The sequence below is a fragment of the Mycteria americana genome, chromosome 3 (genome assembly GCF_035582795.1).
Source record: "Mycteria americana isolate JAX WOST 10 ecotype Jacksonville Zoo and Gardens chromosome 3, USCA_MyAme_1.0, whole genome shotgun sequence".
NCBI lineage: Eukaryota > Metazoa > Chordata > Aves > Ciconiiformes > Ciconiidae > Mycteria > Mycteria americana.
In genome coordinates this window covers 126,230,193-126,243,152 of record NC_134367.1, presented here as the reverse complement: position 1 = coordinate 126,243,152, position 12,960 = coordinate 126,230,193, and the positions used below count along the sequence as shown (strand labels likewise).

At 38.3% G+C, this 12,960-nt stretch overlaps 1 protein-coding gene across 2 annotated transcripts in view; it reads left to right on the top strand.

The window, feature by feature from the left end:
* Positions 1-12,574, top strand: part of SLX4IP (SLX4 interacting protein) — an 81,014-nt gene extending 68,440 nt beyond the window's left edge. For both annotated transcript variants that reach the window (XM_075496908.1, XM_075496909.1), the window contains 2 exons: positions 9,163-9,272; positions 10,779-12,574. In XM_075496908.1, the coding sequence (XP_075353023.1) occupies positions 9,163-9,272; positions 10,779-11,595 (927 nt within the window). In that variant the 3' untranslated portion in view covers positions 11,596-12,574. The remainder of the gene's footprint in view (positions 1-9,162; positions 9,273-10,778) is intronic.
* The last annotated feature ends 386 nt before the right edge of the window (positions 12,575-12,960 follow it).

Below are 12,960 nucleotides of genomic sequence, written 5' to 3'. Positions count from 1 at the left end.
TTAAATACTTTAAAGACTATTGTTAAGTGATATCAGATTGGGTAGGGGAAGAAGGAAATGCTGTGAAATACAATTGCACAATTCACACTGCATAAGTGCTAATCTTGGCATGGAACTGTGTGTGTGTGTATATATATGTATTAAAAAGATCACAGTTAAACTGCTGTAATGGTGGGCTACTACTGAAAAGGTCAGTCCACATCCCCTCTAGTTCCAGCTACGTATTCCTTTCCTTTCTGGTTACAATGGACCAAGTGATTCTTCAGTTGAGAATGAATTAGTTCATTGACTTGATCCAGCAGAAAACGATTTATTTGTGAAGTTTCTCTGTTTTTTATTGGAGGATTAGTTTTCCATCCTGTCAGTTCACTGAATCAACTCATCCTGTACCCACACAGTCGCCAATTGTGACACAAAAAATGTTGCAGGAGCACGCAGCCAGGATTTGGGTGAAGAGAGCAGGACCGCCCCTTTAGGTAGCAGCTGATAGTTTACCCCGGTTTGGAAGCAACATCCAAAACGCCCATTAATGTTACATTTGTTGTGATACTTGTCTTGTTGATGGTTTTCGATTTCATTATCCTTTTTTAAATTTCATAAAATCTAGTTTTCATGTGTTTTCAGAGAATATGCTTAATTCTTTTCAGTCATTATAGGAAACATAGCTAGAGGGGAAGACAACTTAATATTAAGCTGTAGTTTGGCAACTGTACGAACAGGGTTCACTACTTTTTTCAAAAAGGTAGTGAGGGGAAACTGCAGACTAATGAACTCTGTCCAAATACCACATAGTGGGACAGGTAAACAATTGTTTTTCTCTTTGGTGAATTTTCACTTTTTATACTTCAAGTTTCTGTCACTTTTTTCCTACTCATCCTTCATATTCTGCTCAAGCTGATGCAAGACTGATGATACTGAAACATGCAGTCCCTCCTGCCTTCTCTTCTCTTACCCATGTATTCTTGTCCTCAGTGTCTGTCAGTACTGGCATGTGTGGGGAGCTGGGTTAATTCATTGATCCCTCTGAAAACAAGAGGGGGGGCGGTTGGTTTGGGTTTTTTTGTTGTTTGCATGGTTAGCTTTCAGCTGGATCACTTTGGTCAGACTCACTGCGTGGCTGCATAAACGCTAGCGTTGATACAGAGACTTGGCAGGACCATGTGCTGGGTAGGGGTGAGACTTCCCTTTCAGTGTTAGGATAGCTTTAAATTAGCTTGAATCATAAGACTGCTCCCTCTGAGAAACTACATCACAAAGTAATGATACTAACGTCTTTGATTTGGTCATAAAGAAGAAAGCTATGGCAGTTTTATGATATTCCCTTTTGTCCTAGCTGTCTGCCTCTTCTGCTTGGAGATTACCACTCCTATAGCAGAGTTTGCCAAAAGGGCTGTGTGCCTGCATCTCATCTCGCTGCATCTCACAGTCCTGTGGATTCATGCAAACCAAACTTCCCTGGTTTTTAAGCTAGCGCATTGAATTGCGGGTGGGAGCAGCTGGGGCGTGTGTATGCTCCCTTCTGCCAACCCTGCAGTGGGGGTAGGAGCCTCCTGCAAAAGGGGAGGGAGGATACCTGAGAGTGGTAATGCTGTGAATTGCCTCAGTGAGATTTGTCTGAACTTGTCTTAGTTTCTTCTTATAGCTTACAAACTGACTGATTTATTTTCTGCATGGCAAAATTCTAATAGCTGTCTGCTGTTCGTAATGATCCAGAGAAGTGGACAAATGATGAAATTAAATCTGACACAATTATTTCAATTAGTCAAGACTGGAGAAGGCTGTGGAGAATTTCAGAGTAACCTCACAGAGATGGGTAGAGGGGCATTAGAACTGTAAATGAAAATCATCTGTTGATAAATGCATGGTATTTTTACTGAAAAGAGCAATTACAGTGTTCATGCATACCGCTGAGTGAATTAACTGCACGATCTCTGGAAAAAGGCCAAGATATTGCTACAGGGAACTGATTTGAAAAATCCTTGTTCTGTAGCACTATTTATCTGAAAAGCAGACAGAATATTAGAGTATATATGGAATGAACTAAAAGGTAATACTTAAAATTGTCTTAAAGCCAATAAGTTGAATACGTCTTCAATAAAAGATTATATACCTCTCATTGAGCAAAATCCAGATGAAGGATAGCAGAAATACAAAAGGTCCTGTAACTGCAGTATAAATGATTAAGCACATAAAATGATTTCCATATGAAGCAATCTTCCAAAAGTAGGGACAAATTGTGTAATCGTTTACTGATTTTGGTAGTTGCTTCTTATATGAGTGCTCCAGTTACTACTTAGCAGTCTTCACAAGATCTCATTTGTCAAAGCCTTGTGGTTATTTAAGATATTATCATCTGTCATCATCCTTTCACCTCCCTCATTTTCCTCTCCCCTCTCACTCTCTTGCTGTCACAGCTTATGCTGGTGGTTAATGCGGATTTGAGCTAAGATTCTGGACTTTGCACTGAATGATGTTCTTTCCTCTCTGCAGACTTTGAGAGGATGGGCACCTCCAGCAAAGGTGCAGGGTGGAAGGCTGGCAGTGACAGTGTTTAAAGCTGCAGTGAGCTAAAGGTTTTATTTAGCTGCTGTGCATCTGCGAGATTTTGATGACTCTAGGACTTAAAAAGGTTTAAATTACTTCAGGTTTTGATAATAATTCTCTATATTCCTGTTGGGCAAAGAATATTTGACAGATTTTTTTTTTTAAATTGTTTTAAAGAGCAATCTGTTCCTCAGCCTGCAGCAGAAATCCATTACGACTAATAGGAATTTCATAACTTGACTGAACAGTAAGCTGAAATATATGATGGTAAAGTTCACAGAAGGATTTTTGAACAATTTGTAATGATTTGAAATTATTTGGAGGGACAGATCCCCTGTGTGAGCTCAGAAATCTTGAGGGCTGGGGGGGGGGGGTGGTGGTGGTGGTGTTTGTTTTAGAAACCAAGCTAAACCATTGACTAAACTGTTGAACAGTAATTATCTCCTGGGCAGTGCAGTTCTGCCTATTTTGCATATTCTGCTTCTGTATAACCACCGAGATCAAGAGTATTAATTATTCTTTCCAAGATCTCCTACAGTTGTTAAACACTATTGTAATGGAATAAAGAGAACAGTTGTTTTTTTAAAATTGATGTATTCTTTTTCACATTTTTTTTCTGCAAGAACTGAAGTTTTAAGTATATGATCATGTTGTTGTATACATCACGTACTCTAAGTAGTATTCTGTTATGTCATATAACCCATGCTATATCTGGAAGGATAAATACATAGTTTACTTCAGTATTACTGATAGGTGTTTAGACATCTGTACTGGTTGACTCTGATATGCATTTAGATTTGGTAGGCAGATAGAGGATCCTCATGTCAGACTGTTAAAAGCTGTAGTACAGGATTACAGGAGTGCCTTGCTTTTTCAGATGCTCATGTGACAATTGAGTAGTAGATTCCTTCCCTCATGGTTTGAAAGTTGGGGAAAGGGGTTGAGGTCCACATAAAATTGCTATATTCTTATTTTATAAAAAAGTCTTTAAAATATAAATATGCATAAGTATAATATATGCATGTCCTCTTTCATAACTACTGGAGTCAGGAACCTTAAAATTGATGGGAAAGGCTAGCTAAAGATGTATACTTTTAAGACATTGGTTTTCTTTAATGCTGAATTTTGTTTGTTTTTTTTTTTTTTTAATATGCTTTACATTTTTCTTCAGTGTCATTGAGAGAAGGCATTTTGGTTGAAAAGCTATTGTCTTTTCCTCCGTTTCTTATCAGTGGACACTTTCTCTGAAGATAGAATCTGAGTCTTGTAGCATCAGTATGTAAAATCAGAATGATTAATAGCTCAATTACTTAACATTAATTTTAACGCTTTTTGCCTTCAAGCAAATACACACAGCATGTATCACGTGCTTCTCAGTATGTAAATAAACTGTTTTTTTCAGGAGCACCTTCTGTGGCTTTAGAAAGTGTTATGTATGTTCTTGCTATCTGTGTTACAGATATGTATCAATTTTTTAAAAGGCCCCCCTGCAACTTTAGGTTTTTTATGAAGTATCATTTTTTATTTGGTTTATGCTATTTACAGCTTATGAGGAATTTGCCTATTTTCTACTGTCTAGCAAGTGTTCAAATGCTAGAGAACTCTGAATTTGCTATATTCAGAATAGTCTGGGATTCCTGCTATATGTAAAATATGATTAAAATCCAAACAAAAGACTTCTATAAGGAAAATGCCTTCTTGCTTTTGAAGTCATATGCTTTAAACTAATCTGATGATGCTTTGGGGACCTTTGGAGCATTTGGAATTGCCAGGACTTATGTATCGAGTGAGAAACCTGGGTTCACACCTTGTATTTTGAGAAAGTGGAATGTGTATCACAGGGGCTTGTAACAGATTGGGCCAACTCTTGGACTAAATAGTACAGACCATAGGGACTCTTGACAAGCAAAAACTTAATAGTTAAGATCCATGGTGTCAAATTAAAATGAACTTTGGTAGTAGATAATGAAGACTGTACTGATCCAGGAATTAGATTTTGCTTTCTGTGCTAGGCCATGGGTAGGTTATACACTTCTGCTCCTCACCAGAGAGATGCAGTTTTCTCTGGTTGTTTCTCCAATGTCAATCTTGAAAAGAATGTGTTTTTTTAAAACCACCAGCATTCCTTAAAAATACCTATTTCAAATGAAAAATCAGTACTCCCATGTGTAACATGGAATGATCCTTAATGTTTTTTTACTGGAACTTACTGACATACAGAGCAGGACAGTCCATTTTAAAATACAGAGCAATATTCCACAAGTCCAATCAAGGAACTGTATTTCAGGTTGAGAATAATATCCATTTCTGTACTTGGAAAACTTCTATGAATGTTTTATGATGTGGTAGGAGTTCATAAGTAGAATTGCTAGGACAGATGAATCACTACATTGGAAACTCTGAAAAATTTGCATCGTGAAATTGTGGGAAGCTTTTCCTTCATGTGGGATGGGAGAGGGCAGGAGACTAGACCCAAAGTCCTGTCTCTGTTGATTTTCTATCAGTTATATATCTGATTCATCCTTCACTGACAAGACTCCTCACTTGCTTTAAGAGCCCTTTTCTGTTTATCAGATTGGAAAGAGTCCTGCCCAACCTCTCTGATCTGCCAGTCATCTATTAGCACAGTTCTGAAACCTAAAGGTTATCTTAGATGGTTGAGCTCATGATACTGCTTGGAGTGACATTGAGAGAAATCATGCAATTGCACACTCACAGAAAGCTCCCCGAAATAAATGTTTGTCTGATTCATTTTAGTAATTTTAATTTTATCACTCGTGTGTGCCTGGGATAATACTTTATTTCATTGCTTCATCTACATTATTATATTCAGAGTCCCCTCCCATATGCCACTCTGATACTAAATTTGATTTATTGGACCCATTGATGTTTTCTATTAAGTATTTTTGATGAACAAGTTGAGCCACATTGATAAATGCAATTGAGAAACAATGCGTGTTTTTAATTGGGGGGGGGGGAGGGGGAGGGTTAAGCAGACACAAAATTTAATTATCCCTTAGTGTTACTTTATTGGTACATAAGCGTGTGCAACTGTTACCCTGAGCGTAGCAAGAAACAACTAGAAAGTATGAAACCAAATGAGAGGCAGGAACGGGAGCAGCATTGTTCACTTTGGAACAGCATCCCAAACCCTAGACTGAAAAAAAAAATTAATATTTGTATGAGTAGTGTTGTCAGGCTGAAAAGGCCAAACCTTTCACTCTTCTTCAGGATAATGGGTTGTAAGGATTCTTCACAAGTGCACATCCATCAGTAGTTCTTTTACAGGTATTTTATGCTGTATTGCTGAATTCAGCTGTCCTGGAGAGAGCTGCAGATGGCAGTCACCACTTTTACATTTCTGAGGGTTTCTTTTTCATTTTGAGTGAGATAGTAAGTTGAGTAAGATAGTAAAAGAATGAATTTTCAATTTGATAAGCCTTAAAGCAAGTATATTGTGTGCCTAACAGTCATGTTTCTCTGTAGGTCTTAACAGAGTTTTTTTCCCAGACCTCTCTTTGGATAAGTACTAAGGATCTTAAAATCGGGTTTTGAGAAGCCAGTATTATGAGCAGGTAGAGTAGTAAGACTTTGTAAGCTTCATTTCTGCAGGCCCTTCTTTGCCAAGTTTTAGTGACAAAAAGGAGCGAGCTTACTCTAGGATTTTAAGAGCACATATTTCTAATAGAACTTGGCAGTTCAAGGGCTAAAGAAGCATTTTAATCTTTTGTGCCCACCCAGTCTCTATACAAATGTAAATATGTCTGTCTTTAACAATTTGCCAAGAAATGTGGTTTTAATTTGTTAGCAGCAATCCCACTCCCTGCAGCTCTTTCAGAGTCAAGTCACAAGTCTGGCGGTGCTTTGACGTTTTTCTCTGTCGTGGTGTCATTGTTTATATGATGTCTGTTTCTGCTGTCCTCCTTTTTATGCCTAGAATATTTTTCTTTAATTATTTCACTGCCTAAAAGGAATTTGGGATTACTAGACAGGATGAGAGCAGATTAGCTTTTTTTCTTTCTTTAACAAGTCCTGAAGTTCCCATAGGAAATAAACAGTATTCCCAAAACAGACAGTGTTTTTTATTTTTTTTTTAATTAACTAAAATTATTAAGTCTAATAAAGAAAATAAAGGAAGTATCACCAATAATGGCTGAGTGTCTTAGTAGTATATGGAGTGCCCATTGTTGTTATTTATGACTCTCTTTGCCTTCTATTGTGGACTTACTCCAGCCTTAGGGAGTTTACATCACTCCTAATAGCAAAAGGCTCTCTGGTTCCCACAGAGTCTTTCAAAGACTGACTCATATGCCTTATGTTAATTGTTCAGCTCTCAAAATACAGCACTTACAGGGTGTGGTTCCAAGGGGAAAATCTACTGTACTTAGAGGGCATGTTCAGAAGTGTTTCACATATAAATCATTCTGATTTTTAATTTTTTTAACGCCTTAACCCTTTTCTGTCACTACTTTATGTGATAAGTTATTTGAAAACAAAATAAAAGGTTGACGATGGCGTAGTGCGGGAATGTGTTAGCCCTTCAACTCTGAACCATTAACTGCAGTCTGACTCAACTCACAAGTGACATGGCTTCGTCATCTTTGCCTCTCTCCAGGGTCTGCTCTTCACACCCTGGCATGACGGTACGCTCCTGGCAACGATCATGCACTGCTCATAATCAGATGCAAGTTAGAACTGAGGTTTATTGCTTATCCACAGTAGTGAGCACGTGTGGACAGGAACTGTCCCCAGTCCTCCTCGCTACAAAGTGCTACTTTCCACCCATTGTTTACCAGAACCGCCTTAGTGGACTGGTGATCCTGTCCCAGTGTGCCAACATTGATGTCCTCAGCTGAGGACTGAAGAAGATTTAATAGAATTAGCCTTACCATATAGCAGAATAAGGAAAGGTCAAATGCTTCTGCTTGTGCTTCTGTTCTGTGGCTAAGTAAGAGTGCTCGCCAGCTGCTTTGATGCAGAATGATTGTGCAAGATCCTTCAGTCTGAGTTGTGTGAATGTTACTGGAAATCAAAATAGTTTCTACAGACTTCACAGTTAAGAGTCTGTGTCTTCCCTTAAAATTAGCAAAGCTCTTGAGTATCTTAATAATATTCCCTTCTTTAATAGTTTATAAAATATGAAAATGTATTTAGTCCAACTAGGTGAGTCCATACCTCTAACAGAATAGAAGCAGCAATTAATCCCTCAGATGAAACTAGTTAGGCTTGATTTCTGAGCTTGAAATCACGTTGCATGTATGTCCCATGTGTTTTCTGCCTGCTGTAAACACACGTGTTGCAGCATTAGTGGACAAGACTTATTGCATCTATCAATATGCACAAAAATGTTTGCGTAATTTGCCTCTGAAAGGAAGGTTCAAAACAACTGTAGTTTTTTAAACTGTCAAAATGGCTTTAGTTCTTTGCCTGACTACCCTCTTTCTGCTTACAAAACAGGAAGTTGTTTTCCCTGGCTTATTCTTTTGGAAAGAGTGGTGGGGTTTTACTCCCTCTCCTTTAAAATAGAAATAAAAATAAAAATGGGCAGGGCTTAATCCCCTATAAGTGACCGGTTCCTGAGGGCTGTTCCAGGCAGCAGCCGTGTAGACGCTTTGGCCTTGCGCCTCCGCACTCTTTCTCTACTTTCTTCAGTTCTTTCATACCGCCTGGCTCCGGTGTGCTAGCTTCACAGTGCAGAGCAAGAAACGGTATAAATAAACACTCCCTACATTTGATGAGCCCCAATCAGAAGTTGCATCATGCAGGCTAATGAAGAAAAATCCTATCAAAGAAAAGGAGATGCACAAAGCCTCTTCCCTTCTTGACTTTGCCGCATTTTCTTCTCCCCTCTCCCTAGCCTCGAAGATCGTACTTTTTTGAAGTATGTGGTAGTTAATAGTGAAGTCAGCAAATGGCCCTCCTCTCGTTGAGATTGTTTCATTGTGAAAGGAAATGCTCACAGCTTGAAGAAAAAGAGCATTTTCCTTCCCTCCCTCTCGCCCCAATCTCGTATTATATAAAACCATGGTGCTGCTGTTAGCTGAGACCAGAAAGAATTCCCCTGTTGTCCTATAGTAGCCAACCACTACAAGCTGTGAGCGTTTGCATGTTAGTATTAAAAGTTTTAACCCTTGCCTCCTTAAATGAGCAAGTAACCCTCTGTATATTTTTTGTGAGTATGGAAAATTATGGGAATTCTTCTGAGAATAAGTGTATAGACCACTGCGCCAGTCAGTCTCTTCCGAAAAAAACCTGACAAACACGCTCCTGTCTGCAAGAGAGATTCCTGGCATTTGTCACAGTTTGAGCCACAAAGATGTCAAATATTTGCCAACAGTTTCCTCAGACGGTTTGGAAAGCTACATCCTTTACATTGCAGTCTTGTTTGTTTGCGGTATATTTTAGCATATGAAATATGTTCGTTGGGAGTCTGAAAGGGGAGGGAACTGACTAGACTCCCAAATATTAAAAGATTAAAAATAATTCTGTTTCTTTTAGACTGCTCAGATCAAAATAATAAAGAACATCTGTAAGTCTTAGTATTAGAAATGGAGTTTTATGTTGAATAATCATAGCTGGATGTGTCACGTTTTAAACCTGTATTTTCTTTTGGAGCAGGAAGAAGAACTTTCCAATGGGACGTCTGAATATTTTACTGAATCTGCTGAGAACAAGAAGCTTAAGATTAGTCTGAAGGAACAAATGAAGCAAGACATCTTGAAAGAAATGTATGTCACTATTCTTTCTAAGGTGTTAAATTTCTAATCTGGTAAAATTTGGGTAAATAGAATCTAGCCTATGTAATAGTATTTCAAATAATATAAACTCCTTCACAAAAGATTATTTTAAATTACTAAGAGACTACTACTATAGTGTGGATAAGCACATAAAATTATCGTTGTTGTTTTGTACGGCATGAAAAAAGCTATTACAACCCACATAGATATTTCACATAGCGCTAGGCAGAATCAAAACAGGGTGTTTTTTCCTTGAATGAAGCTCTGAGCCAAAATAAATACGTGATGTTTTAATCTGGTGAAAAACACTTTGCAAATGTATTTTTTGTCCATTTTGAGAGTCTGCAAGTGTACCACGACATCAGTGTGGATCTCTGGTCACAATTAAAGAGTGTCCCTGGTGTAGTGGATGGGGAGGGTTAGATGGTCAGCTGAACATTTTACTGGTCCTCTGCTGTACCAGGGTGCCATTCTTACTTGCGCAAGCTGCCAGTAGCCCCAAATCAACTGTGGAATCAGGGATTTGCTGTGAACCCTGGCAACTTTTCTTTTTACCCATGTTGTCTCATCTGTGTTGTCTTCCGAAATGAGAGTAGATTTGGAGGTATGCCAGCTCTACCTATTTTGGAAGAGCCCTTTTTCTGAAGAGTTAGATATGCCGACCTGGGAACTGCTCAGCATTAGCAGAGCAGCAGAAAGCGGTCTCAGCATGGGATGATCTATAGCAATATCTTTAGACTCAAAATCTTACATAGGCAGCTTCAGTACTTGTGCCGTTCATCTTACAGCCTATGTGAAATCTAGATTTGTAGGTAACGCACTGCTGAGGAGTGTTTATGTACTGACACTCCATCAGGTCCCTTGTGATCCCATTTTCCTGTATAATTCCTTTTAGAATATCATCTACTTGCATTACCTAAGTCCTTCCCAGATGAACGGGCTTGATACTAGATGAGTAGTGGTTAACTTTAAAGCAGTGCTTTGAAATGTCCTGGGAAAAATTCCAGAGGAACATTCTAAAAGAGAGATTAGAAACTCTCACAGAGAGATGTGCATGCTGCCTCTCCCCGCCTGCCCCCTCTATTCTTTAGATATACATTATGCATGTGAATATATGGGAATGGTTTGAAATAATTTAGGCACTTATGAAATACTATTTTATCTAGCCAGTTTGGGAAGGAATTCAATATACTTATGCCGTGTTGACCTTTAGTATATGTAATGAATCCAGTTCTGCCTCTTGGAATAGAATGTGAAATCCTTCATGGCTTAGTCATTAATAAATGGGGTTCCCCTAGTGCAGTGGAAAATCAGATGGATAACACTTGATATTATCCGCACTAGACAAACATTACTGCTTGTCAAGATTGATATACAGGGTTTTTTTCCACATTCAGTCTAGGTTGCCCTAGTGGCGTTTCAGAGTGTGTAAGAAGGGCAGATTGAGGCAGTGAAGATTCTGTTTTAATTTAAAAACGAAATTCCTTTTTATTGCAGTGTGAAAAGGACAAAACCAAGGAAAAGTAGCACAAGCAAACCTCAAATCAGCAAGGACTCCAAGAAAGTGTATCTTGGCTCAGTGGACTCGCAGACAGGGAACAGAAAAAATGACTGTCAAACTTCTCTCAGTCCTCAATCTGAAGTGAAATGTAGGAGTACAGGACTGCTGAAGGACTGCATAAATACAGCTGAGAGCAACTTGGAGCTTCCTGTTTCAGAGCTGGAAAATTATGTTAATCAGAGACAGCCAGATGATGTTAGCAGCCAGCAAAAACCTCACTGTGTGGAGTGGCTGCAGTCGAGTCTTCTAAGCGAGAACCCTCCTTGTAGCTCTGAGTCAGCACTGCTAGGTCCAAAACAAAGTCAAAAAGTGACCAAAACACAGGCTCAACAAAAGGGCTGTGGTTCAGAAGAAAAGTTGGAGCATTTCAAAAAAGTATCCTCTGAAGGGGCTCCTTTAATTCCTAGCAATACAGAAATGAGTAAGTGTGATGATGATTGTTTAGGTCCATTCCTGGAGGAGAAGACCCCACTTAATTGCAGGTTGTTTTCTAAACAAGACTTGAGAAAGACTGTGCCTGATGAGGAGTCACTCACTTTGGGAAGAAACCTCTCCCGGCCTCTTTCTGCGAGGAACAATATAGTGCAGACAAACAAAAATGAGCCAAGCACAACCACTGAAGAATTGCCTGTGATGCCATCATCTTGTGTAGAACTGCAGCCTGTGTCTTCAGAGAAACTTACCCAAAAAAGAAAAAAAGAAGTTGAAAATGGTCTCAGGAAGTTAAAACTGCGAAGGCTTAAGAAGTCATAAAGTCTGAAATATTCCCTTGGTGGCATGGGTGGACAGCCAAATTTGTGTTCGGAAAGCATATGCAAAAAGTAGGAAGCAATTCAAAGTAATGAAAAATAATAAAAATACAGAGTCAAAATTAGATAAAACTTTTTAAGAACATTTAGTTAATTAAGTATTTTAGTCATTTGGAACTGTAATGAAGATAATTCTATTAAGTCTTTAGGAATTAGACATAAATGTTGTACAAACCAGTGTAAGTATTTCTAGAAAGAAAAATCTCTTATAAAATAATACTTATGAAGCAAAATTTTAGATCTCTCTCTGTTTTAGTACTATTAAAAAGTCCTATCAGCTGATGACAGCGAAAGTTAAAACCACTTTCGTGATCTGTTAGCAGCTGCAGTTATTCAGTGTTTTGCTTGTTTCTGAACACATAGTTTATTTTAGTGCAAATTAATCCTTTCTCTCTGTGTGTTAGGAAGTTCATGGTTTATTCACAAGATCTTTCCAACAGTAAGGCGAATTGAGGTTCTTTCAAATAAATCTTTAACCAGGATTTAATGTTGCTGATAATTTAAGGCCCACCTTTTCAGTGGGGTTTCAAAGTAACTATAGTTGGTGCTTGTGCAGTTTTACTATGAACACCTATTTCGAACCCGAATTGTGGATACAAGTGATCGTGCCGTTCAGTCTTTGGAAAAATAAAGATTGGTTTTATATATGTAGTCACCTGGATGTGCAAACATTGCCACTGGGAAAAGTTCATACATAAACATGCGTACACATCTTCATGCATTCATGTTTCAAAATCAGGCCTCGTTTGCGTGCAAGGACTGTTTTTCGGGTGTTAGCGATGCCCCAGTTATTTCTTATTTTAAGATAGAGGTAATTTTTAATTGCAAAGTGCTTTTTAATGCTGCTTTTGTAACTTGTATGCTAATGCGCTAAGGAAATGTAACTTTATTTCATGCTTATCTTTTAAAAATGTTTAAAATAAAATTATAAGCCATTTTTTTCATCATTCTCTCAAAATCAGTGTGACCACAGACATTTTATGTGAAGCAATTTTGAAAAATCTTACGGACATATATTTCGGCTGTGGAGATGCTCATTTAGGTTAATAAGACAACTCACATCCATAAGCATTAGAGTTGGTAGCGTAATGCAGGTCCTTATGAGAGTTAGCAGCTCAGCAGTTGACAGCAAGACACTGTTGATCGAACAGCATCTTTCTGCTATAAACAACTTCTGCTTTTGCGATAAATCACAGAGATTCTGCATGCCTGCTAGAAGACGTTTTCTTTTTTTTTCTTTCAGCCTGTTTGCATGATGTTTCTGACAGTGCTTTGCAATAACGTTGCTAATGCTTACCAATCTTCAGGC